Source organism: Cenococcum geophilum, assembly GCF_001692895.1.
Source record: "Cenococcum geophilum 1.58 unplaced genomic scaffold K441scaffold_56, whole genome shotgun sequence".
In the NCBI taxonomy this organism is placed as follows: domain Eukaryota; kingdom Fungi; phylum Ascomycota; class Dothideomycetes; order Gloniales; family Gloniaceae; genus Cenococcum; species Cenococcum geophilum.
In genome coordinates this window covers 69,481-94,752 of record NW_027137614.1, presented here as the reverse complement: position 1 = coordinate 94,752, position 25,272 = coordinate 69,481, and the positions used below count along the sequence as shown (strand labels likewise).

Genomic DNA, 25,272 nt, shown 5'->3' with positions numbered 1-25,272 from the left:
AGCCTCGCTCCCTAGACCCCCGAACCCGTCGCTTGCATCGTACTGCCGCATGAACCGACAAGCCTCGTGCCGATATGCCTACGAGACAACCCCGTCGCTAGCACCGTACTGCTACCGTCCGAACCTGCCGCCGAAGCTCTCTGCATCTGATACCCGAATTGTCCTAAGCCGCCCGAACCTGTCGCTAGCATCGTACTGCCGCCGCCGAAGCTATTCGCATCCGATACCCAGACTGTCTTAAGCCGCCCGTCGCTTGCATTGTACTGCTACACGAACCAATAAGCTCCGTGCTGATTCGCCTACGGAACCTGCGCTGGCACCATACTGCCACCGACAAGAACCTGCCTACGATACGAATACTGCACCGCACCGATAAGAACCTGCCAAGAATATGCCTTACCACGACCACGAACACCGTACTGACCGTACTATACTGCCGTTTAGGCCAATAAATACTGCCTAAAACGCCCATTTTGGACCAAAAATTGGGGTAATTTTTTAGGGGGACCTAGAGTATAGGAAGGGAAGGCCATAGAGCTGCTAGAAGCAAGAAAGGGACTATACAAGCTTCAGCAATGCGTCTCCAAGCGGCGAGGATAGGAGTGTAGCTGGCGACGGAAGCTAGGCTATGCTTTGGGCCTAACAAGTTAGTGGCCTAATAATTAAACATGGAAGGACCGAACTAGAGGAGCCTATGTAACGGAGGATATAGAAGGGCGGAGAAGGCTAACAAATTTTTTTTTTTCCTATATTGGGTTTTTTTCTGGTATATATAACACAACACGCCTCGCAGGAGCTCGGAAGTAAGGGGGGGGTACTGTCACGGGACTTACACGCTCTTACGTCCCTGCGCGTTTTGACGTTCTTAACCCGTGCTTATGTTCGTCCCAAGACACCTACGCACGTTCCCCTATAACCCCTATTTATACCTAACCTAGCATATAAAGAATCTTCTTCTTTATCCAAATGTCTTTGTATTAACTACGCATAGTTACACGTACGTAGCCTTCTTTAATTACTACCCTGTTTAGTACATTGTATTCTAGCTCATGCCCACTTCTGTGACAGCAGCTATATAACTATATACTTAGGTTTTTACCTAACAATGCCCCCCCCTTTAAAAAGGGTTGTCCCTAATCCTTTATATACTTAGGCCTTAATAAAACCCTATAAAAACCTTAATAAGGAAAAAATTGGAAGGGAAAAAGCGTCCTAATTTTGCGTATAGAGAGATAGGTAGTATACTTGCGCGAAGATATTAAGGAACTTTAACCGCCGGTTAAAGTTATTTAATTAGTCAGATTTGGCTTACTAAGACTTCCCTACATTTCACTAAGCTAATAGTAATTTTATATGCCCGGTATAGAAAATCCTAATTAGTCTATTTAACAGGTAGAGCTAGTAGCTTAATACTATTGCCCGAATTTGGTAGATAAGAAATATTCTAAAAGCTCGCTTATATAGGTAGGTCGCTAGTACCTTATGGGTAGGTTGTAGGTTACTTGCATACAGCCAGATTTATAAATAGTAAGGCTATATACCCGTTAAACCCGCCGTTAACCCTTACTTTAGCCTTGCGCTATACCGGCGTAGCGCCGTATATACTTCGCGGGTAGGTTATAGGTTACTTATATACAGCCAGATTAGGACGGTAAGGCTATATGCTTATTAAATCCGCCGCTGACCTTTGCCTTAGCCTTACGCGTTATCTATATAGCATATACGTGGAATAGTGTACAAGTTATCTGTATAGGTTACTACTAGTAGGTCACTAGTAGGTCGTAGACCCTAGTTAAAGGACCCTAGTTACGGACGGGTGTAGGATAATATAAGTTATTAGTATAGGTTACTACTAGTAGGTTACTAACGGGTTAAAGACTCTAGTTAAAGGACCTTAGTTATAAACAAACCTGTCTAGTATAAGTCGTTAATATAGGTTACTACTAGTAGGTTACTAGCGGGTTATAGACCCCGGTTAAAGGACCCCGGTTATAGACGGACCTATTACCTAATATATAAATAGTCTATAAAGGTAGTATAGAGTAACGGATTAGGTCTAGGCCTAGGAGAGTACTTTTTAATTGCTTTAGGGTTACTAGTAGTACGCTATAGCCTTACCTATAAGTTGCCTGCGAGTCGCTAGGTTGCGGTAGAATGTGGCTTATATAGGATATTAATGAATTAAGCTTTACCCCGTATATATACCGCAACTCTTACTATAAGTGTTAGCTTATTCCTTGATCCCTTAGGATATCCTCTACCTTTCTTTAATATAGGCTATGTCTTAGCAGCAGCAGCGCTTGCCTTTCGCTTACGCTTTAGCTATAAGGCTAGGTGGTAGTATACTAGCTTTATAAAACGGTCTATAAGGATAAGGAGGTGTCTTAGACTTAGGGAGATCCGTAATAGAGTTAAGTAAGTAATACCGCTAGGCTTATATGGGGGCCTTAAGGGCTATAGCTCACTATAAGGTGTATAGTAGTGCGATTTAAGCGTTAGCAGGTATTATAGTACCTAGGTATTTATGGAGGTCCTTAGTAAGGCCAGACCTTATTATGCCTTAGGAGTCCTTAAGTGTTGCTAGTAGGAACTCGCCCCTAGGTAGTCGCGTATAGAGCATGTAAAGGCATCCCTTATACTCTATAGATAGATTAGTAACTTAGGGGTGTTCTGTAAAGGCCGTTTCGGCTAAGGTAGCTACTACTACTACTTACTATAGCACGAGGCTCTGCGTAAAGCCAGTGCTAGCGAGGTAATATACGATATATAGGTCACTTATAGGGTCATTATAGGGGACCGTTGCCTGGGCTAAGGGTCTAGCGCTATAGGTTGGTCGAAGTCTTAGTAAAAATAGTAGGACACTCTGGTCCGCCGGCGCCAGGTTATTGGTGTAGTAGCACTAGGACTGCCCATAAGGTCCATAACCCGCAACTTTTATATAGTATTAAGGGTTAATTTGGCACCTATTATTGTATTAAGTACGTAGGCGGACTTTACCCTAGGGCGTATCCATCGCAATATATACCATAATGCATTCCCTTTCTCCCCATCTAGCGTTAGGTCACGATGCGCCTATATAAGGTATACGTTTAGGGATATATAGTATCTAAATCTTTAGGCTTATACGTAGGTTATTAGTGTAGGTCACTACTAGTAGGTTACTAGCGGGTCGTAAACCCTAGTTAAAGGACCCTAGTTATAGACGGACCTATCTACCAATATACGTCGTCGGTATAGGTTACTATTAGTAGGTTACTAGTGGGTTAAAGGACCCTAGTTAAAGGACCCCGGTTATAGATGGACCTATCCGGTATAAGTCGTTAGTGTAGGTTACTACTAGTAGGTTACTACAGTCGAAACTCTTTAGTACGATATTTGATTACAACGATATACTCTATATTACGATCTACACCCCTTAATCAAAATATTTTTGGTGTGATATTACGATATACTAACTATTCATAATATCGTTAAGTTTTCTCTACCAAAATCGTTATAACCAGTAGAGATTTTGTATAGGAGGGGTCCTACTTAGCTCGTGAAGTAGACGCCCTACGCCCTTTTAGGATGCCTAGCCACGCATTAGCCTCCTTTTCCTGCTTATTAACCTAACACGTGACTCTATGTATAACAATACCATTGGTATTACGATACGGTCGGCCGTACGACCCGCATCGTTATAAAGAGTTTTAACTGTAGCGGGTTAAAGGACCCTAGTTAAAGGACCCCAGTTATAGACGGACCTGCTACCTAATAGTTAGGTATTATTTATAGCGGTTTGCCGCTAGTGTTCTTTGCAATTACTACCTACGTTCTTCTTGTAATGCGTAGGTATATTACTAGCGTCTAGGGGGTCCTCTGAGCTATTTGGCTGTTAAGTAGTCTCCCCTAGAGCTTAGTTGGGAAAGCGTCGCCTTCCTAGGGTTCTATTCTCTAAACCTAACCCTATAGAGCCTATGCTACGACCGCGCTTTAGGCGCGAGGATCTACTATTGCTAGCTGCGCGGTCTTCCGCAAGCTTTGTGGTGTTAAGTAATTACTCTATATAGCGGATTTCTGCGAAAAGGTCCTTAGTGGTTTTTACCCGTATAGCGAAGTTCTGGCGGAAGAGCTCTACCTATAGGTAGGTTGGGAGACGTAAGAACTAAAAGTCTACCTGCTAATTAGGGTTGACAAAAGGGGTGTATAAGAAGAGGTCCTCTAAGCTACGTATACGGGCTAAGAAGGTGTTAAACTTTTGGTTCTCCTTTATTACAGTTATATAGTACGCAGTAGCATTTTTAAAGCGTCTTACTGTAGGGTTCTTAATCTAGTCTTAGACCATAGTCTTAAGTTTATCCTATAGTAGAGGACCCTTATTTTTGGCGCCTAGGCGGTAATGCACTAGTTAGGTAACTGTCTTCTCTTTTATAAGACCTTTAATAGCCTAGCGCGTACGTCGCTCGCAGTTATAGTCAGCGTTATTAATCTTAAATTAATTCTTAATTACGGCAATCCATTAGTTAAACTTCTGTTAAGTAGTACCACTAATATTAGGCGGTGACTTCTTAACCAGGGCGTTGAGATTTGTTCGTCGTATGCGTTCACTGCGTAACTTATACTCTTTACTAGAGGGGCGACGAAAGATCAAATCGATAATGCTCCGTAAGTTAGCTATTTTCTTAGCCAGCTTATCTAGCTCCTTTAGGTCAGCAGTATTTGGTAGAACGCTAGTAACCTTACTAAGCTCCTATTAAGCCTAGGTATATAAGTCAAACTGGTCTCTAGCGTTCGTAAATATCTAGTCGTCTTAAGATTCGGAAGGTCACGTAGATTCTACTAATGTGCTTCTAGCACTAGATCCTAAGGCGTTCTGCAGTCATATCGCTAGCGTGTCGCCATTAAGTGCAGGCGTCGATCTTGTCTTCGGAGGCATTGTGGATCGTAGAAAATTAAACCGGCTATCCTCCCAAAGGGATTGGTAAGGATTTAAATGTAAGGTAAGGATGTAGATAGGGAGTCCAATAATAGAACAATAGGGTATATTATATAAGTAGACGAATCCTTAAGGGAGAAGGAGGAGTCTAAGGTGCGAGGTAAGGGGTTTCCCTAGGGGCACGTGCTCTGCACGTGCCTCACAGGCGAGTCGCATGCGAGTCGCCTGTGCCTCGCAGCTATATAACTATATACTCAGGTTTTCACCTAACAGAGATAGATATAGGGGATAAGTAACCTCCTTTTAAACCACTATATAGCTTATTAGAAAATAAACTGGCCGTATTACGTTAGTATATAGTAGACAATCTTTAGAAAGAATAGATTCGGCTCTTTATAAGCCTAGTAGGGGTACCAATTATATTTATACCAAAGAAGGACAGAACCCTTTACCTCTATATTAACTATTAGGCGCTTAATAGGATTACTATAAAGAATTACTACCCGCTACCCTTAATAGGGGAGCTTATTAATAGGCTATTAGGCGTAAAGATATTTATAAAACTGGATCTAAAAGATATATACTATTAAATCCGGATTAAAGCCGGTAATAAGTAGAAAACGGCGTTTTAAATATAGTACGGCCACTTTAAGTACCTAGTGATGCCATTTAGGCTTACCAACGCATTGGCGATATTTTAGGCCTATATTAATAAGGCATTATTAGGCCTATTAGATACTATATATATAGTCTACCTTAATAACATTATAGTCTACTTTAATAACTACGAAGTATATACACACTACGTGCAAATAATACTAGAAAGACTGTGGGAATATAAGCTCTATATAAATCTAAAAAAATACTCCTTTTATATTACTAGCATTAATTTTCTAGGCTTTATCGTTAGTGTTAATAAAATATCAATGGAGAAAAGCCGGGTAGACGCTATTAGGGAATAGCTATACCCTATAACGTTTAGAGAAGTATAGGTTTTCTTAGGCACGGTAAACTTCTACCAAAGGTTCATTGTTTACTATTTATAAGTAATACTCCTAATTACTAATCTACTAAAAGGATCTAAAAATGGCAAGAAGTTAGGACCCTTTATATTTAGGGAAGCTACTAAGCAGGCAATAGACCGGTTAAAGGATTTATTTACGTCGGCGCCTATTTTAATACACTTTTGCTAAGAGCTATGTATATACCTTAAAACGGATATATCCGGCTTTACCCTAAGGGTAATTATATCTTAATTAAAAGACGGAGAATAGCATCCTATAGCGTTTTAGTTAAGGAAAATAACCCCTATAAAGCAGCGTTATATAACGCACGACTAAAAGCTACTCGTAATAATTGCAGCAATAAAGTACTGGCGATATTATTATATAGGAAGTAATTATCCTATTAAAGTCCTTATAGACTATAATAACCTAGAATACTTTATAACTATAAAGGTATTAAGCGGTTAACAAGCGAGATAGGTAGAGGCACTATTATAGTATAACTTTAAAATTATGTACCGCCTAGGAAAGACAAATCCTGCTAATAGGTTATTAAGACGTCCGGATTATAAGATAGGGAGAATCTAGGATAGTATAGGGGAAATAATCCCCACATTACAAAATTTACTTAGGAAGAAAGAAGACTCTTTCCCTAAAACTATAGAATTTTGTAATAAGGTAGAGGTTCTAGTAATATAGCTATAAAGCAATATAATTATAGAGCCGTAGGATATAGTTATAGACTAGGTTATAGACTAAGTAGATATTATAAAATTAGCGTACCCTAGAATTAGCGAGAATTCTACGGGATGTGCTAGAGGTGTCGCGGTACCTTCGACTCGACGGCGTATTAGCTATAAGTTTTTAAATCTAAGGGGGATAGGCGAGATGCCTATCCGCAGTATGGCACACTATATAACGGTAGGAGAATCTACTAGCACTAATAGTTTAAAACGTCTTATGCTACGCCTTAAGTCTATAATAGCGGTAGGCGAAATAGAAGCGAGTGACCTATATAAAACCTTTCCAGATCTTCTTCTTTAAGCTTAATAAAGGGACGCCTTCGCCTCTAGAGAGAGGTAGAAAGATATAGTAGAGACTAACTTAGCCGGAGTTACTAAGAAGCTATAGTAGCAAGACTAAAAGGGTCTATTACGCTTTAAGGGTACTATATATGTCCTAAAGGACTAAGCGATTTAAAATAAAATTCTAAAGGTCTTCTATAATAACCCTCTTAGGGGTTACTACGGTGCCAATAGAACCCTTAAGGCCGTTTAAAGGAAATACTTTTAGAACGGAATATTTAAAGAGGTTAAGGACTATATATTAAGGTATAATATATACTAAAGAATACAGATATCCAGGCATCGCCTATATAGCGAGTTATTAGTGCTTCCTATTTTATAGGGACCTATATTAGAATTAATAATGGTTTTTATTATAGGCTTACCCCCTACTAAGATAAGAACTGGAGAGGTTGCTAATGCTATCCTAGTAATCGTTAACAGGTATATAAAGTTTTTAGGATACTTTGCTGTTATAATAACGATTACGGCAGCAGAACTAGCAGACCTGTTTTTAGAACGGTGGCTCTTATTTAGTACGCTAAGGGGAATTATATCAAATAGAGGTACCGTATTTAATAGTGCATTTTGGTCTTTATTCTATCTCTTATTAAAAATATAGTAAAGGATAAGCACTACCTTCTACCCGTAAATAGACGGGTAAATAAAGCGTCTAAATACGTTGTTGGAACACTACCTCCGCTACTATATTAATTATTAACAGGATAATTAGATATTATAGTTAGCTTTAGCGCAGCATGTATATAACATAAGCATCTATAGTAGTATAAAAATGACCCCTTATAAAGCATTGTTTGGGGTAAAAGTAAATAACCCCTAAAACGTTAAGGATATTATTCCTAAAAGAGAGGCACTGGCGGCGTCCAAAAGAATTAAGCAAATAAGAATTTGCAGAGAGGAACTTGAAAAGCACTTACTAGACGCCTAAGCCGTACAAAAAAGGTACTATAACGAAAAATATATACTAAAAGAATTTAAGATAGGAGATAAAGTCTTACTATTTATAAAAAATATCCGAATAAAACGCATTAAGAAGAAGCTAGATTACCAGTAGCTTGGACCCTTTAAGATAGTTAAGAAAACTAAAGGAAACTAAGCCTATAAATTGGAATAACTAAAATCTTATCTAATATATCCTATATTTTATGTTTCCTTACTAGAGCTATACTAAAGAAGAGATAGTGCGGAACCGCCCCTACCTAGCGAAATTAATAGGGAACTGGAATGGAATATAGAAGATATTTTAGACTAAAGATGGCGCTAGAAGAAGCGCAAATTTTTAGTTTATTAGGAAGGATACTTTTAGGCGTATAATAGTTAGGAACCTAAGGAGTACCTTTAGCTAGGATATAATACCGTAATTAAAACCTTCCTAAGAACTAAAGGTAAAGATTTAGAAATGGTTCTAGATATGCTATAGGTAAAGCAATAGGGAAAACCCTATAAATTAAAACTATAGGATTAAGTATAGGCATTAAGAACGGAAATATTTTACTATTATAACAGGGATCCTAGAATCCTATAAGGGGAAGCCTATAGGATCTATAGAAGAACCACTAGGGATACTGTCTAAAGAAGACGCTATTTAAGAATAAGCAGTAGTAATATAAGAAAAGGCCTTAAGGATTTAAAAGGACCCCCTAGGGATAAAAGGAGAGTATTTAGTCTGGCACTAGAGATACGTAATAAAATTAATAGTACGAAGAGGAGTAAAAGGATAGCCTATAAAGAATTAGAAATTTTAAGGAATTATAAGGCACCTATAGGAATACTACCCGTTTATTATATATAGGGATTATAGTAATGCACTGCGTTTATATAGATTGTCACTAAAGCCTAAAATAAAGGCATCCCTAAAGTATAAAGTTAATTCCTAATAATAGGGCATTCTAGAGGCACCTAAGAGGCACTATATAAAGCTATTCTATAAGAAGAAGGAAAAAGCTAAGTAATAACTTAAATACTAACAGTAGCAATAGGAGCCTCTTCTTCTATCTTAACGTTATTATTAACGGTATTATCAGCTTCTTTATCCCTAGAAGTATTAGCACTTCCACTAATATTCTTCTTAGAACGATAGGTACTAGAAGGACTAGCATAGGCGGGAGACTAGTGAGGAGAACGTTTATCTTAACCTTTGTTGCTATCCTTAGTATCCCTAGGTTTTAAATCGGCATCTAAGTAGGGATTAGAGAGATGTTGGCTAAAGGAGTTAGTATAGTTCCTAAGTAAGTTACTAGAGAAACTTACCTAGCTAGAGTAGCCCGCGTAAGAGTATAAATGTTATTATTAATAAGGACGAGCTGTTCGCATATACGCTCCTAGACACTATATATCTAAGAACGTTATATCTCTATAGCAGTAGAAACCCTTATAGAATTAAAGAGTTTATAAGCAAGGGAAGACACCTTCTGTCCCCGCCTGTTACTATTAGGATATTAGCGGAAATCTTAGATAGCGTGTTAGAGCCTATAAGTCTTATACGTATAGATAGTAGGGATCTAGTATAATTAGCGAAATCTAGAATAGGACGGAATAGGAAATACTAGGACGCAGGTCTTTCTCCTACTGCGATAATAAGAGCACTTAGATTTATTTTTGCCGGAGCGAGGCATCTTATAGACGTAGGAAGGATCCTACGTAAGAGTATAAACGCAGCGATAACAGCATTTTAGGGAAACTGCCGTAGGAGCAACAGACGCTGTCTAGGGCGTCACTAGAAGATTAACGACACTACTACCGGTCTAGGGACGCGTAGAAGGACTACAAGCTATTATAAGAGAATACTCTAAGAAGTTAGCATTATTATAAGAGATAAGGTAGGGATCCTATTGCTTATAAACGCGTTAAGAAAAGATAATAAGGTAGTAATGGAAGTACGGCTAGAGATATAGAAGCTAAAAGGCGAGATATAATGAAAACAGCCTATTTAAGAATAAGACGAATAGTGTTATTAATAGAAGGACGAGGGAGAGACGATAACTTATAAATAGAAAGAAATTAAAATAAAAGACGTTATTATTAAGGCCTATTTAGGTAAATAGGAATAGTAGTTAGTTAACGTGTTATACCGGATAACCTCCAGATCCATTTATAACAAATTCCTAAAATTAGAGAGGTAAATCCCACTAAATTTTTATTACTATTATTAAAATCCTATTACGAAAACACTATAAGGAGCTAGGGTAGGAGAAGAGCAGAGGAATAAAAGATAAAGTAAAGTTCCGCGCTAGTAAAGAGCTAGCGATAAGTCGCATTATAGAGTACCTTTCTACTAAGGGTTTCCCTAGTAGTTTTAGCCGGAACTCTATAAAAGCTTAGTAGAGGCGAAGTCTTAAAGGACTAAGACCCTAAAAGGGGAGGTAATTGTAATAGAATCCCCTAAGAGGTACATATCCAATAAGACGGTAGGAGGTTTTATTTATATCCCATCTATATTCTAGAAGATATAGTTAAATAGGTTAGGGGCGAAAGGTTTTATTAGCATCTTGGAAGAAATATATAGGAAGCTAGTTCCCCTCTAGAGAAGAACTAGCAATTAGTCTCTAAATAGAAGTGGTTAAAAGTATTTGTCCTTTAATATATAAAAACTTATTTTACCTTTAACTTACCTTCTACTTACCGGTGACACTGTTAATTAGATAATTATACGTTCTAGTTAGGCTAGCCTCTTACAGAAATCTAGTATAACTACTTTACCTTTTAAAGGGAATAAAAACTAGAACTATAGGTTTAAATTATAGCCTATAGGTTTCCTACCTTACTTTTCCTAGGAGAAGGAGGCTCTAAGCTTTTAAAAGAAGAAATTAAGACCTTTAATCCTATAAGGATACAAAGACTACCTAAATAGATCCTATCTAGTGTAAAAAGGCATAATCTATAAACTAGATTTGGCTTTATAGTTTTTACTATAAAGAATAAAGAAAAAAGACAGGAAATCCTTAAGTAAAAAGATATTTTAATTGCAGGTACAGCTACTAAGGTAGTAAAATACCTTAAAGTCTCTCCTACTACGCAGTGCACTAGCTGCCAAAAATTTGGCTATATAGGAGATAGATGCTTTACTAGGGCCTATAGATATTATGCGGCTATATATCTATCTTAAGACCACGCCTATTCTACCTATATAATAATAGGCAAGCCTTATAAGCATACTACCCCTCTTTATATTAATTGTAAGGAAAAACACTTTATTAATAGTAAAGACTATAAGACTCTTAAAGCAGCCAAACTAGTAGATAGTACTAGCGAAGAAGGTTCTATAGAAGAATAAAATTAATAGGATTTTGAGAGGCAACTCCTCCTAGGCTCTTAAAAAGATATTAAAGAGTAAAAGGATAGAAATAAATTGCAAAAGGATAGGGATAGGTATTAAGATTTCTTATCACCTTTGCTACCGTTTTCTTATTCTCTAGTAGTTATAGTAACTTAGTAGTTTACTAAGGTACTATAAACTCCTAGTTTAAGAGTTTATAAACTACTAGAATATAGCTACTAGTATATATTAAGCTGCTTAGAAAGAATTTATATATATAGAACTATAGCGCTATAGCCTAAGGCTATATGTGTAGTATTATACGTAGTATAATACAATAGATATAAAATATAAAATATAAAATATATATTCTTATAATTTTAATTTTAGGTATTTGCTTCTCTTTTGGGCACTATATGCTTATAGCATATAGTAGATAGGCGGATAAGGGCCTTACGGAATCACTTCTGTAGTTAAGATAGGTAGTTACCTAGGATCTACCTCTATAAAATAGAAGACCCGGTATAGCGCCCTTAGGGCGGCTAAAACGGAGTACAGTAAAATCTCTTTAGTACGATACCGTTTGTTCGGCCGAGCGTATCGTAATACCAATGGTATTGTTATATTAAGAGTCACGTGTTGGGTGAATAAGTAGGAAAAAGAGGAGCTTAATACCTAAAAAGGCTTAGGATGTCTACCTCGCGGGCTAAATAGGGTCCTCTCCATACAAATTCTCTACTGGTTATACCGATATTGGTGGTAGGTGCTTAACGATATTGCCAAAAGTCAGATTATCGTAATATTACACCAAAAAAGGCTTGATTAAGGGGTGTAGATCGTAATGTAGAGGTTATCGTTATATACCCTATATCGTATTAAGGAGATTTTACTGTATTAGTAAACATTGCATTTGTATGGCTTTTACTAGTAAAATAGGTGCTCGAGTAGTGCCTTGGCTACCCTTACCGCCTGCTGGGCCGCCGCTGATCAAAAGATTCGGGCAGTAAAGTTACTGCCAAGAGTTGCTGCCCGGATCCTGTCCGCTAAGCCACAACCTGCACTTCCAAGCTCGGAAACTCGCCATCAATCATGATTCCAGAGTCCTTTCGCACTATCATTCCCCCTGGTTTCTGGATCTCTTCGGGCTCTTGAATCACCCCACGAACCACTTCCGTTTTGCCTACCTCAGCTTTAGCCACCTCCTCTCCCCCCTCCTCGCGCTGATAACCCTCACCTCTGATCCTCGTCGTGATATCTCTCGCCAAATACATCTGGCCGTACAAGTCTGTCACATCTACAAACACCCTCAGGGCCTTCATCGTCTCCTCTTTGACTTCTTTTTCCTTACCCAAATGCTTCATGGAAGCCGTATAGCATTCTCGTTCATACTCCGCGATCCACAGCAGGTCCTTCTTCATCCTGGCTTCCCTATCCTCAGGAGATTCGTCCTTGCCGGTGGGATGGTGCTCGCTGAACTCTGGGAAGTTGACGCTATTGAGGTTCCGCTCTAGGCGGTCACGCGGAATCGAGGCAGCATCATTGTACTGTCGGCAGAGGCACGCGAGGTGGCGACAGAGGTCATTCGCGAGATACTTTGCGCGTGCACCAGGGAATGGATCTTTATCTGGGCTCCCGCTGATAAGGCATGAGAAGAACTCGAAGGAGTAAGGGCAAGCGATATGGTTTGCAGCGATGTTCCGTACCCAGCTGAAGTATGTGCTGCGTGGCGTGGAGAAGGTAATGGTGCGGTCAGTGGGCATATCGGATTGCTGCCAGAACCGTGTATTATCCTCCAGTTGGTGAAGATGAGCGAGGATGTAGCCTTCGGTTTCCTGTGCAAGCTGGCGCTGTAGCTTAGGGGTGCTGGCGACGACTTTCGGATGCTGAAGGACCCAGGAAATAAATTTAGCCAGAACGGAGCTGACCGATGAGAGAGTATGAGGGCTCGTGCTATTTTTGGGGCTACCGGGCGGGCTAATGGAAGTTGGTGAAGGAGTGGCTGAAATGTTGGTATTGCCGTTGACTTTCGAAGTTCCGTTTAGACCGGCATGTGGTAGACAGCCACTGAAAGCTTCGCAGTGTCGGCGGACTATTTCTTTGATTGGGTCGAGGTTGTGTCGGAAATTTTCGATGATAACCAGCTCCATATACTCGTCAATCTGAAATATGAGCAAGGACAGAATGATCATATCGGACATTATATCGGTGTTGAGAAAGCTTCCGTTTAGCGTATTCGGTGCAGTCCAAGTGAAGGCGAGGTACTCCACATATTTGTCTTCTTTCAATGATTTTTGTGGAGGAAAGATGTCCGACCGGACTCGTTTTAGCTCCGGAAGAAAAAGATAACCTTCAATCATGGCGGCTCTAAGCTTCCACGCGAGCTCCTCCGAAAACATTGGTATCATGGCAAAGAATTTCACAAACTTTGTAACAGATTTCAGTGGGACATCGCTGAGTCTCTGTACTTCTGATCCCCAATGGCGAGAGAAGGCGGTAGCTTTAATTGCAGCAATGCAATAAGCTTGGGACAAATTTGTCGAGGAGTAGGTTACTTTTTCCACCCAAAGGTAATCACCACACGTCCAGAGTTGGCGAGTCTGGTGAAGATATTCCTTTCCTCGCTCAATTGCGGAAACCACATCGACCGCCATGGCGTGTATCCAGGGGAGAGAAGACAGACACGTAAGAGTCAATACGGCGTATGCTGTAGCCTCATGCTTCGATTCCCAAGACCCATCTGATTGTTGTCGTTGCATTGTCTGGAGAAGGATCTGGAACGAGACCAAAGGAATTTGGTAGTTTAGAAGAACTTCCGGCAAATCCGTGATCTTATCTTCCTGCCAACATGATAATAACTGGACGAGCCCTTGAGCCAAAAGCATCATAGAGTACTGTGGTGACAAGTTCTGTATTCTTGCATCAGACGAGTTGTATTAAATTTTTTATTTAAAAACAGGTTTCGAGTACTTACCCACTTATCTTTTAATTTTCCACTTCGCCATGAGGAAATAAGATATTTCGTCGCCTTGACTATCTGGAGAGAGTATTTTGATGGCTCCAGGAGATGAAGAAGGCAAGTAAGAACGTTGCAATTTGCACTAAAACTTGAATTTCGTTCGCCTTTGTAGGTTATGAAATGTGATTGGCCTTCAAATTCTCTGATCATGGGTGTGGCGGATGCCGACCTTCCAAGGAGATGTAGGGCCATAATAGTCTTCGCTGTATCATCAGCATCTGGTAGACAGGAAGTCGCTGCTCACTATTAGCTTGGGTATTTCCACAACCAGCGGAGTCATTTGAGAGTACCAAAACCAACAACACCGCCGTGAGTCGTCAGGTTTTGTTCTAGACAATCTGCGATCACGGAGAGCTGGGATGGATCTAATTCGCTGGCGGAAAATCCTCCTTCCAGGAGAGTGGTGATTACCTAATACTGGTCAATCCCCAAATAGAATATAGAGTTAAAAGGCCATACCCATGACAGCTCGAATACTGTAGTTGGGAAAGCGCATGGAAGACTACGCCTGTCGGTACCTTGGGCTGAATTTAATACAGTTCGTAGATACGCTTCAGCTTCCTCATCCCATACCGAGCAGTTCATCAAGTATGCTGCTGTAGACGAGGGAGAAGCCATCATTGCTCCATTAGCTTTGTGATGGATGACCCTGTTGAAATCGAGAGTACCAACGAAGGCTTCCAGAGAGTGTACCTGGGTGATTGGTATGGGCTTATAGAGAATGTTGATATCAAATCGTGCAAGTTTCGCTGCATTTAAGTCCATAAGCAGCTTACGGCCGTGAAAATGAAAGAAAATCCGTTCCGCCTCCAGCAATCGGAGCAACGCTGGCACTAAAATCTCAAAGCCAACGTGGTTGGCTGCACCAACGTCCCATTTACCTAGCATGGCTTGAAGAGACTTCTCCGCTTTGGAGCATCGAGAAGCAAGATCATCTGATTGTAGACCCATAGTTCCCATATGCTTCTTTAATGCCAGAAGAGCTGCCAAAGTATTCAATATGCCATCCAAATCTGACGCATATCTTTGCCACGACCCATCAGGGAGCTGGCTCTCCAACAGGGATTGAAAACATTCGGGGAAAAGAAATTCCTTCTTGTTGTTCACGGTCTTTTCAATCATGGCCACCCAGGCGGTATCGTAAATCCCAGCTGACATCGATCCAAAACCATGGCGTTGGGTGCAAGCCAGCGCCAGCGATCGCACAAGGCTTGCAGCCTTGGTTTGTATTCCACATCCACAAGGCATTGAGATAAATTGAAACTTTAAGGGAGAAAAACGACCATATAGAAACCCGTAAGCTTCGAGAATCACAGAGGGAGGCAGAAGGGATGAAAAAAAAAGCGTGAAAGGCTATGACCTCGGCAAAGAGGAGTTCCAGACACATCCCAAGATATAAAAGGCATAGAAGCTACCTTGAACACCCCACAAAAGATACATGGTGGCTAGCTATGGACCTGCAACTAGACTATGTATGCATTGGCAACTGTATCAACCCCACTCGTTTTGTTCACCGCATGGAAGACGGACATCGGTCGTTCCGGTCAGACCAGAATATCAGCCATTGGGAATGACAGTTGGACGATCCGATAGTTAGACTGCTGAGAATGTCGTAATTGTGCTGCATCCCTTACTATGCCGCGACGAGGAGTTGCTTCGCTAGCATCATGATAGCAAGCCCGAGAATATCAGCCATTGGGAATGAAAGTTGGAAGACCCGATAGTTGGACTACTGAGAATGCCGTAATTGTGCCGCGTCCCTTACTGTGCCGCGACGAGGCGTTGGGTCACCAGAATCATGATAGCGAATCCGAACACTGCAGGCGGCACAGGGAACGCAGGGGACGGTACTAGAGTCATGTGTGATGTTTTCGAATTGCCATAGGATTCTGCAAGCGCTTGGGTGTTGCAGGCGATCAGCGCAGGCCTAGAGAAGATGTTGTGTTGTCGTTATCAATCCATTTTGGGAGTGCTGGGCCGGGCAAATTTTTGATTGGGCACTTGCATTGAACCGGGTTCTCCGGTTGGTTGGTCCCTTATCGATAACCGTAGGATAGGATTGAGTAGCACTAGGAACCCAATCGCCATGTCATCAGACGAACTAATTGACTAATCTTGCTGCGGTGCACCGACTCAACATACTTCTAGGATGCTGGAAACTGGGAGGCCATCGACTGTACTGCAGTTTTCTTACAGTCGTTTAAGAAATATCGGGAACTCGCTTAGAGCGACGACGCGCGCATCTACCCTACCATCAAAACAATACACCCCATATAGCCCTACCAATATAGCTCCAATTTATATAAATAAGGGTTTATTTTATAGCTCTACTTTAAGGCTATAAAATACAGTTTTATTTACACAATTTGAAGCCAAATTGGTAGAGTTATGGGGGGTGCTTATATTTGGAGGGAGAGGGGCCAGATTAGTCAGCGCAGAGCCTCAATCTAAGTTTTACAGCCTTAGCAAAGCACCCCCTATAGCTCTACCAATTTGGCTTTAAATCGTGTAAATAAATTTTTGTTTTATAGCCTTAAAATAGAGCTATAAAATAAACCCTTATTTATATAAATTGGAGCTATATTGGTAGGGCTATATGGGGTGTATTGTTTTGATGGTAGGGTGGATGCGCGCGTCGTCGCTCCAAGCGAGTTCCCGATATTTCTTAAACGACTGTATCTTCTGCAAATTCGCTTGATAAGAGCCGCCCACATCACAACACGCATCAAAAAATAGACCCCCTATAGCCCCACCAAATATGGCTCTATATTTTATATATAGAGGCCTATTTTATAGCTCTATTCTAGGGCTATAAAATAAGCCCTTATTTATATAATTTAGGGCTGTTTTTGTGGAGTTATAGGAGGTGCTTATTGATAGGAATGGAGGAGGGTCGCGATCGCGCAGAGCCTCAATTCAAGTTTTACAGCTACCCCCTACAGCCCCACTAATACGGCTCTATATTTTATAAATAGAGGCCTATTTTATAGCTCTATTCTAGGGCTATAAAATAAGCCATTATTTATACAAATTGGACTAATATTGGTGGAATTATATGGGGTACTTTGCAACAGCCGAAAAACTTAAATTGAGGCTCTGCGCTGACTAATCTAGGAACCACCCTGCCCCCAAAACAAGCACCCCCTATATCCCCACTAATACAGCTCTATATTTTATAAACAGAGGCATATTTTATAGCCCCATTCTAGAGCTATAAAACAAGCCCTTATTTATATAATTTAGAGCTATTTTGGTAGAGTTGTGGGAGGTAGCTGTAAAACTTGAATTAAGGCTCTGCGCGATCGCGACCCTCCTCCATTCCTATCAATAAGCACCCCCTATAACTCCACAAAAACAGCCCTAAATTATATAAATAAGGGCTTATTTTATAGCCCTAGAATAGAGCTATAAAATAGGCCTCTATATATAAAATACAGAGCTATATTTAGTGGGACGATAGGGTGTGTATTTTTTGATGCGTATTGTGATGCGGGCGGTTCTTATCAAGCGAATTTGCAGAAGATAAGAAAACCACAGTAACATGCCAGTACTTACGCACCCCTGCTGTACATACAGGGCCCCGCATTAGCTGCGCAGACGGATCTGGTCCGTATGGATACTTCTTCGTACACGTTCTCGAAGGACACCACTCAGAACCCTGCTTGCTTTCTTGATGCATCCGATTGCTGTAAGTCTTTGGAAGAGAACCTGTCAGATTTTGCCTCCTCACGCGGTTGACGCGGATCTTGTTCATGATACTTCCCTTCCCATTGGACGTCTCCGGGTCTTCTAACCAGACTAGACTCCACAGCCGAAAAATCTCTATCTTTTACATATTCACCGTTATGAAGAGTTTCTTTATAACGATGTTCCAAGTTCTAGTTAGTCCGTGCTATTCGCTTGGATGATCCCTCGCCTGCTATCATTTCCTATTATCTGGAACCTCGTGGTCGTCAATCAGTCCTGTCATATCAATTCACCTGTCAATCATGAATGTCTCTCGTCAATTAGAGGGGTATTTTCTCACTGCGGTATCAACTACAGAACCGTGGATAGATCTCTTTGAGAAGGAAAGAACTTTCAGGTACATAATCGCGACTGTCGCTTCGTCACTTTTGATATCTCTAATCATCAACAATGTCAACAAAGTTAAAGCACCGTATATTGGGTATCGTGGCTTTTGGGAGCCAACCTTTTGGTTGCGGATTCGTTTTATGTTTGAAGCGCGAACAATGGTTCAGGAGGGATATCGAAAGTTCCGCGATAGCATGTTCGTCGTTCATCGAATGGACACAGATATGCTGATCATTTCCAACAAATATGTCGAAGAATTACGGTCAATTCCGCACTCAAAACTTGGTGCAATTGAGGCGCTTCAAAAAGTAAGTACTTGTTTCCTATCGGGAAATGTGGCATCTTTCGGCTAGACACATTCAAAGGAATATAAGGTGTAAGAAGTTGCATCACAGTAATGGATCCCATTCTTCAGAAGATGTCAGAAAATTGGCGGGAATATATGCCAAGTTGTCGTGATCATGTTGTTGATATGCATTAGAATATGGGAAAATTTACGACTACCGAAATCGCTTTGGATGGTGATCTACACATTCGAGTCCTCCAAGCCAAACTCACACCAAATCTGGGAAAGATATCAGGTGTTATCCAAGATGAAGCGGACTTTGCCATTGAAGCAGAAGTTTCAAAATCTGAAGGTATTGCCCCATTAAATTCTAACCGGGGATGGAGTACACGGTGACTGAGGATGTACAGAATGGACTGAGATCAATATTGAAGACATGCTTCAACGCCTTGTCGCCCGTATCACTGCAAGAGTCTTTCTGGGCCACCCAGTCTGTCGCAACGAAGAATGGCTTACGGCCTCGATCGATTACACGCTAAATGTGTTTATGACAGCCTTCATTCTTCGTCGATTTCCACCAATCCTTCATCCCATATTAGCTTGGGTGGTGCCGACCTGGTATCAGATGCACCGCAATCTTCGCGTTGCCAAGAGGATCATATATCCAATGATCCAAGAACATCTTGAGAAGGTTGCGGCAGGGAAAACCTGCGAAGAGCAGCCAACACTCCTAAATTGGATGGTTGACATTGCAAAGGGAAAGGAGCGAGTTCCCGCTACACTAGCAAGTCGTCAGATGATCCTAACCATCGCTTCAATCAACACAACCACAATGGGCCTGACCCATGCTATCTATGACCTCTGCGCGCATCCCGAATACTTAGCTCCGATCCGTGAGGAAATCGCTCAAGTCCTCGCTGAGGACCGAGGCGTGAAGAAGGAAACGCTCCCCAAGCTGCGTAAAATGGACTCACTCCTCCGCGAATCGCAGCGCTTCGGGCCACCTTCCATTATCTCCTTCCAACGCGTAGCGAAAGTCCCCATCACGCTGTCCGACGGAACATTCCTGCCGCGCGGCACGCACCTCGCATGTGCGGCCTCCAACCTGCAGCACGACCCCGCGATCGTGCCTGACCCTGGGGTTTTCGATCCGTTCCGCTGGGAGCGTAAGCGGCTATCGGCGGAATCTGAGATGAACAAGCATCGCTTCGTGATGACGGACAAAAACAGTTTGAATTGGGGTCATGGGCGTGACGCATGCCCCGGCCGCTTTTTTGCTAGCACGGAAATGAAGATGATTCTGGTGAGGCTGTTGATGGGTTGGGAGATCAAGTTTAAGGAGGGTGAAGGCAGGCCGAAGAATTTTATGATCGACGATAACATATTCTTAGATTCGAGTGCGAGGGTGCTGATCCGGAAGAGGAAAGTGAGAGAGCAGAGCGCCTAACGTCGAGGCGTATAATCTAATTAGGGCTCGTATTGTGTATTTGTGAAAGGCTACAGATGATTGAGAAATTAAGTTCCTCTATATGTTAAGCTCTAAGGTGCTTCAAACTGTCACCCAAATACAATTTGGTATGAAAAGAGCAAAATAAATTGCTCCCCAACGCGGCACAGAATAAATGGTATATTTGTAGGCGTAGTTAGTGTTTGAGTCGTCTGTTGTCAGAAATGTCTTACTTTTAGCGTTGGGTTGCTTTTTCTTCGCGAAACCGGTTCGGCGGCTGTGGTGGATGGCGGCGCTCTGCCGTCCTTCGCTGCCGTAGTGGCCCGGCACGTAAGTTAATTCTCCGCTTCTCTAGAGAGCTATCGATGCAAAGCGCGTTCGCCAAGACATGTAGAACCAAAGTTTCGCGGGCGTGGCTGGTCTGGTAGCTTTGTGCTAATTTGATAAGCTTTGCATTGCCTCTTAAGCTTACGAGTGGTGCCGGAAATGGGATCAACGGTTTCAACTAACGAGGTTGGGGCGATGTGAAAAAGCTAAAGTGAGCTGTTGCTTCTTCTGTGGGCGTCAGCTAGGAGTGTCGGTGAGCGCAGGTTAAGATAAGCATATTTAGTAGTGCAGCCACAAAAGAAGGGCCTGCAACAAGGGCCAAGCAACTTAGTGTGCACGAGACTAAGCAGTGAAGCATTAGAGGCTCGGAAGTGGGTTGCGCGTACAGCCTGGGGTCACGATGGCTGGCCGAGGCAGAAAGTGTGAGGTCATGATATAATCTCATTGGAACATCGCTACAGGAACATTTTTGTACAATCGCACAGCCGACGCCAATTTCTCGTAAATAAAGCCCGAGATAAGGGACAGAACCTGCTTCCTGCATATCTTGAGTCAGATTTAGATGCCGCAAATACGCCCTTACCCAAACCTAACGCCAAGAGCACGTGGAACTCTCGCTGTGATCTTTTCTTAATCATCATCCTTCGTCTTGGTTGCATAACACCGTTTTCTTTCCTACACGAAGAGGTAGCCCAAGAAGGCGAAGGCTGCTGAGAATCCGAGACCCTTGCTCACTTCGAGGGCGGATGCGGCACCAGAGCCTGTGGCTGAGGCAGCAGCGCCGGTGGCAGTGCTCGACATGGACATTGTCATTGTGCCTGACGCGGTCGTGTTCATGGCGGAGAGCGTGCCGCCCATGCCATCTGGAACAGATGGTGTTGTGTTGTTCGATGCTGACGCTGCCGCCGCAATGAACTTTTCGATTGTGTTACCAGTGGTTCTGATGACGCTAGTTAGTTTTGAAGATCATGGTATGGATGTTAGGAGTGTGGAACTTACGCAGCGTTAATGGCGCCAACCATACCAGACTGGCAGTGCTTTGCTTGCGAGCAGTAGAACCAGATCGGCTTGGTGTCGTTCACTGTAATCATGAAGGTTGTCATTGACTCGCCGCTGCTGGTAGGAACGAATCCTGAGAAGAAACCACTGGTTGAGGGTTCGCATGGGGAGGCAAATGCTGCTTGAACGACGTTGTGCTTCTGGGGATAGAAGTGGAAGGTGACAGTATCACCGGCAGCAGCGGTGGTAGTGTTAGGCGTAAAGGTGAGGGCGTCCATGCCGACCTTGACATCGTGGTTCGCCGCAAAGACAAGTCCCATAAGGGAGGCGCTGGCGAGGATGGATTGGAAAAGCATTATGGTGGTGTGTGGGAGAGTCTGATTTTAGTTATTTGGATATTTGATTGATTAATGAAGGAATCGAAATTATTTCGAAGTTCAAGTCGAATGTTTAGAGAATGAGAACTGGGCCTGCCTGGTGTGATGCTCGATTTGGAGACTAAGAGCTCCCTTATATAGAAAAAAGGAAACTGGCCCATCTGCTGCCCTTGAGAGCCAGAACATGAGGGCGCAGGCCGCGCGAGCCATGGCGGAACACCTTCGAGACGATATGTGTTGCGAGCACAGACGCTCTACACCTGCTTTAGAGCATCGTGGGGTCTTCCCCTCGAAACAGGGCGGCTCTATCAAGTCGTGTGATTGGGGGTCGACGCCATCAGCGCTTGAGTCTAGCCACCAGCATCTCTTGTCACTTCAAGCCCTGCCTCATGTGCTTCGGGTGCCTGGTTAAAGCACCAAGGGGTAGAGCATAAGCTTGGTTCCTTATTGGCATGGATAAGACGTTTCTTGGATGGGTGTGAAACCGAATGTAGATGTCACTAAATGATGAGACATGTTTCATGATGCCCCTGATGTTGGTGGTGAAGAAGAAGCGAAGAACGCCCCTGCAGTCCGGCTTAAGACACGGGACGGGCAAGCTTTTTCCCCAGCCCTGGAGGAGTCCAACAAAGCTTGTGTGCTTTGGGAAGTTTGTTTCGGGCGAGCTGGATGCGATTCTCGGAGGGTGTTACGGTTGTATTCCTGTGTGTGGAGCCGCGAATACAACACCGTACAGGACACCCAGGTGAACAACATCATTTTACACCACCATCTACTAGGATTAGATGTACCTGTCTACCTGAATAAATATTTATTGGAGCTTTACGAGGCCTTTAGCCGTTACTTCCGAAGACAACTGGATCTTGCGAACAATTACTAGGTTGCTCCGGCGCACGCTCTACTTGGCAATGTAACCAGGACCTCAACCTCGGGCCTCTTCTAATGGTCTCTCTCCATAGCCCTGCCATCTGCAACTTCCAAAAATAATCACAACTACACCTCGTACCTGCTTATACCCCGACGCGGCTCTTACTGTCTATACGGGATTGCCACTTCCTACGGTCAGCTGCACCAAGACAATAACGTTCAATACTACCTCTACCTTGTAACTGCCCATCTCTACCCTTTCTACGGATACACGGCCATCCTGGGTAGCTGCTTGCTCAACAACAATGGAACGAGGCCGGGGTATAAATGATGGGTTTTTCTCTGAAGGTTCATCATCTTCATTCCAGTCTATCCACGCGGTATCATTACGGCTTGCCTCGAAAACAGAGCCAGTACCAAGTATTCCAGTCGAGAATAACCTTTAAAAGCGCCAACTCAAGCTCTTCCGCCTAAAATCAGCACCATGAAGTTTTCCAATGTTCTCTCATCCCTAGCCCTCGGGTTTTCTTACCTCGCCCTGTCCGCTCAAGCCATTACGGGTAGGTCTCTCTTGTCTCAACTCGTCAACTCCATGCGAAACTTGTTCTGATACGAATGTCAACTCACAGTATCTTACGACACCGGCTATGACAACGCTTCTCGATCTCTGACTGATGTATCCTGCTCTGACGGAGCTAACGGCCTCATCACCAAGTACGGCTGGCAGACTCAGGGTCAGATCCCACACTTCCCATACATTGGCGGCTATGAGGGAGTTGCTAGTTGGGACAGTGCTCAAGTGGGTCATCTCTCTTTTGCAAAAACGCGCTGTTCAAAGATTCAATTGCTGATGAGGAGCTAACATGGCTACAGTGCGGCACCTGCTGGTCACTCACCTTCAATGGCAAGATCATCTATGTTCTTGCAATCGACCATACTGCAGCGGGCTTCAACATCGCCGAGGCCGCCATGAACGACTTGACGGGTGGCAATGCGGAACAATCTGGAAGGGTCGACGCGACTTTTGCGCAGGTCGGTTCAAGCTACTGCAACGTCTAAACTGCGGTAATAGACTGATATGGCTGCTGATACTTGGAGGGGTTGTGTTCATGGAGACGATAATGGTTTGGGAGATGGACTGCGTTGAAAACCGCATTGCATTATGGCGTCATCACAAATTGGATTTCAGGTGTCTCCTTCGTAATTGCGGTGCGTGAGGTTATATCGCATTACAATTTGACGGACGTGAAGATATAGGAACCGAGAAGGTCTGTAATGAGGATTTAGGAAGGAAGTAATTGATTTTCAAAGCCGCTAGCTTGGGCAAGATGAGAACCGTATGTTCTAACTTGATAAGTATACTATTATATGAAGTAGGAACGAACAATTTCTGATGCGTTCGATAGCGCATTCACACTTCGTACTAAGTTCACGGCAGTGAAATGCTGTGTTGCACACAAACGCGAGATGGCTCCTATTGGCGTGAACGGTGTCTTCAAATTAGCCCACGAACTAGCCTTCACATCAAACGCGGCCCAACCCAGCCCAGCCCGGTCATGAAAGTCTCTCTTCAACACCACTTCTCTTTTGGACTACCTCGGGCCTCCATTGAAACCCTCCCAAATAGCCATACCAATCCATATCAGTCGTGGAGGTGCTGACTGGTCGTTTCTGGCTTCCTCCCAGAGTTCTACGCCAGAGATCTATTCATGGCCCAGAAGCCAGGCTGAAGTCGAAAAGCGCAGTCTAGATAATGAGTGCCTTTACCTCAATTCCCAACAGTTAGACTTTCGTTTCCTCTTCAAAAACCTTCTACGTGGAATCTTTGTTCAAGCAAATGGAAACAAGTGCCCACTTACAAATGGTATTTCATTAGGCTACCTTGGCAAGATCAAGGAAAGAAAAACCTGCGTTTTCTGCCGACTTGTTTCGCACACCTTATATGTTTATCAGTCGGACGATAATTTCCAAGACTCTACTGAGTGTTTGCTCATGAAATCGAAGTTACCCCAAACTCCGACCAAATCCAGTTGGCCACTGTTACAAGTAGCGAACGTAGCATAAGTGTTTTGGATGCGGCTGTTACATTGGCTGGCCCCAACTTCGGACGGCGGAGAGCTTGTTTGGAATATGTAAGACCGGAGTTGGCTTGTCCGGGGTCACTAAGCTACTTGATCCCACAATTTTTCAAAGTGAAAAGTGAGCTCCTTCCAATACCCAGCTTCGACGACAAGAGCAGCCCGCAGATAAAGAGTCTCGGCTCTGGCAATTCCAATCTCCCCTCCGACCTAAACCCACAATACGAGTCTATCAAGAGCCAAAGGATGACAGGATCCAATGCCTCTACCAACTTCAAACTTTTAAAGAGACCACCGGAACGCGTAGTCCCTCTCCTGTCCCCGTAAAAAATAGCAAGAAATCCGTTCAAACAGATGAACCAAGCTGCATAATCTCGGAATACTCGGCAAGGGTGACACGATATACTAAGTTCTAGAAGCACAGCTCTTAGCTAGATACTTGCGAAGAAGCCATAAGTTACGCTGAGCAGCAACATCATTCACAGGAGCTTGTCCCGAAAGACGTGTATCAAGGACTGTATTTATCATCTGATGTTGTAGAT

At 42.7% G+C, this 25,272-nt stretch overlaps 4 protein-coding genes across 4 annotated transcripts; 2 read left to right on the top strand and 2 right to left on the bottom strand.

The window, feature by feature from the left end:
• Positions 1 to 12,122: 12,122 nt before the first annotated feature.
• Positions 12,123 to 15,771, bottom strand: K441DRAFT_644824 (Ent-kaurene synthase). Its single transcript, XM_067646771.1, has 4 exons — positions 14,735 to 15,771; positions 14,566 to 14,686; positions 14,231 to 14,511; positions 12,123 to 14,165 (listed from the first exon to the last, which is right to left on the bottom strand). Exons 1-4 carry the CDS (start codon positions 15,521 to 15,523, stop codon positions 12,303 to 12,305), a joined length of 3,054 nt encoding a protein of 1,017 aa, XP_067498926.1. The 5' UTR covers positions 15,524 to 15,771; the 3' UTR covers positions 12,123 to 12,302.
• A 2,317-nt stretch (positions 15,772 to 18,088) lies between these two features.
• On the top strand, positions 18,089 to 20,228 carry K441DRAFT_667515 (putative cytochrome P450). Its single transcript, XM_067649853.1, has 3 exons — positions 18,089 to 18,657; positions 18,831 to 18,987; positions 19,046 to 20,228. The coding sequence occupies exons 1-3, from the start codon at positions 18,265 to 18,267 to the stop codon at positions 20,080 to 20,082; spliced, it is 1,587 nt and encodes a 528-aa protein (XP_067498925.1). The 5' UTR covers positions 18,089 to 18,264; the 3' UTR covers positions 20,083 to 20,228.
• A 603-nt stretch (positions 20,229 to 20,831) lies between these two features.
• On the bottom strand, positions 20,832 to 22,232 carry K441DRAFT_619429 (Cupredoxin). The gene is made up of 2 exons (XM_067645876.1): positions 21,409 to 22,232; positions 20,832 to 21,349 (listed from the first exon to the last, which is right to left on the bottom strand). Exons 1-2 carry the CDS (start codon positions 21,762 to 21,764, stop codon positions 21,085 to 21,087), a joined length of 621 nt encoding a protein of 206 aa, XP_067498924.1. The 5' UTR covers positions 21,765 to 22,232; the 3' UTR covers positions 20,832 to 21,084.
• Positions 22,233 to 22,766: 534 nt separating this feature from the next.
• On the top strand, positions 22,767 to 24,108 carry K441DRAFT_667513 (Asp f 13-like protein). Its single transcript, XM_067649852.1, has 3 exons — positions 22,767 to 23,212; positions 23,282 to 23,451; positions 23,526 to 24,108. The coding sequence occupies exons 1-3, from the start codon at positions 23,137 to 23,139 to the stop codon at positions 23,709 to 23,711; spliced, it is 432 nt and encodes a 143-aa protein (XP_067498923.1). The 5' UTR covers positions 22,767 to 23,136; the 3' UTR covers positions 23,712 to 24,108.
• The last annotated feature ends 1,164 nt before the right edge of the window (positions 24,109 to 25,272 follow it).

Coding starts and splice junctions, on each gene's coding strand:
- K441DRAFT_667513 (XM_067649852.1), top strand. CDS start 23,137: ATGAAGTTTTCCAATGTTCTCTCATCCCTAGCCCTCGGGTTTTCTTAC. Junction 23,213..23,281: donor GTCCGCTCAAGCCATTACGG/GTAGGTCTCTCT, acceptor GTCAACTCACAG/TATCTTACGACACCGGCTAT. Junction 23,452..23,525: donor CTAGTTGGGACAGTGCTCAA/GTGGGTCATCTC, acceptor ACATGGCTACAG/TGCGGCACCTGCTGGTCACT.
- K441DRAFT_619429 (XM_067645876.1), bottom strand. CDS start 21,764: ATGCTTTTCCAATCCATCCTCGCCAGCGCCTCCCTTATGGGACTTGTC. Junction 21,350..21,408: donor GTTGGCGCCATTAACGCTGC/GTAAGTTCCACA, acceptor TAGCGTCATCAG/AACCACTGGTAACACAATCG.
- K441DRAFT_667515 (XM_067649853.1), top strand. CDS start 18,265: ATGAATGTCTCTCGTCAATTAGAGGGGTATTTTCTCACTGCGGTATCA. Junction 18,658..18,830: donor CAATTGAGGCGCTTCAAAAA/GTAAGTACTTGT, acceptor GATATGCATTAG/AATATGGGAAAATTTACGAC. Junction 18,988..19,045: donor AGAAGTTTCAAAATCTGAAG/GTATTGCCCCAT, acceptor GAGGATGTACAG/AATGGACTGAGATCAATATT.
- K441DRAFT_644824 (XM_067646771.1), bottom strand. CDS start 15,523: ATGCCTTGTGGATGTGGAATACAAACCAAGGCTGCAAGCCTTGTGCGA. Junction 14,687..14,734: donor CAGTATTCGAGCTGTCATGG/GTATGGCCTTTT, acceptor GACCAGTATTAG/GTAATCACCACTCTCCTGGA. Junction 14,166..14,230: donor GAAAATTAAAAGATAAGTGG/GTAAGTACTCGA, acceptor GCAAGAATACAG/AACTTGTCACCACAGTACTC.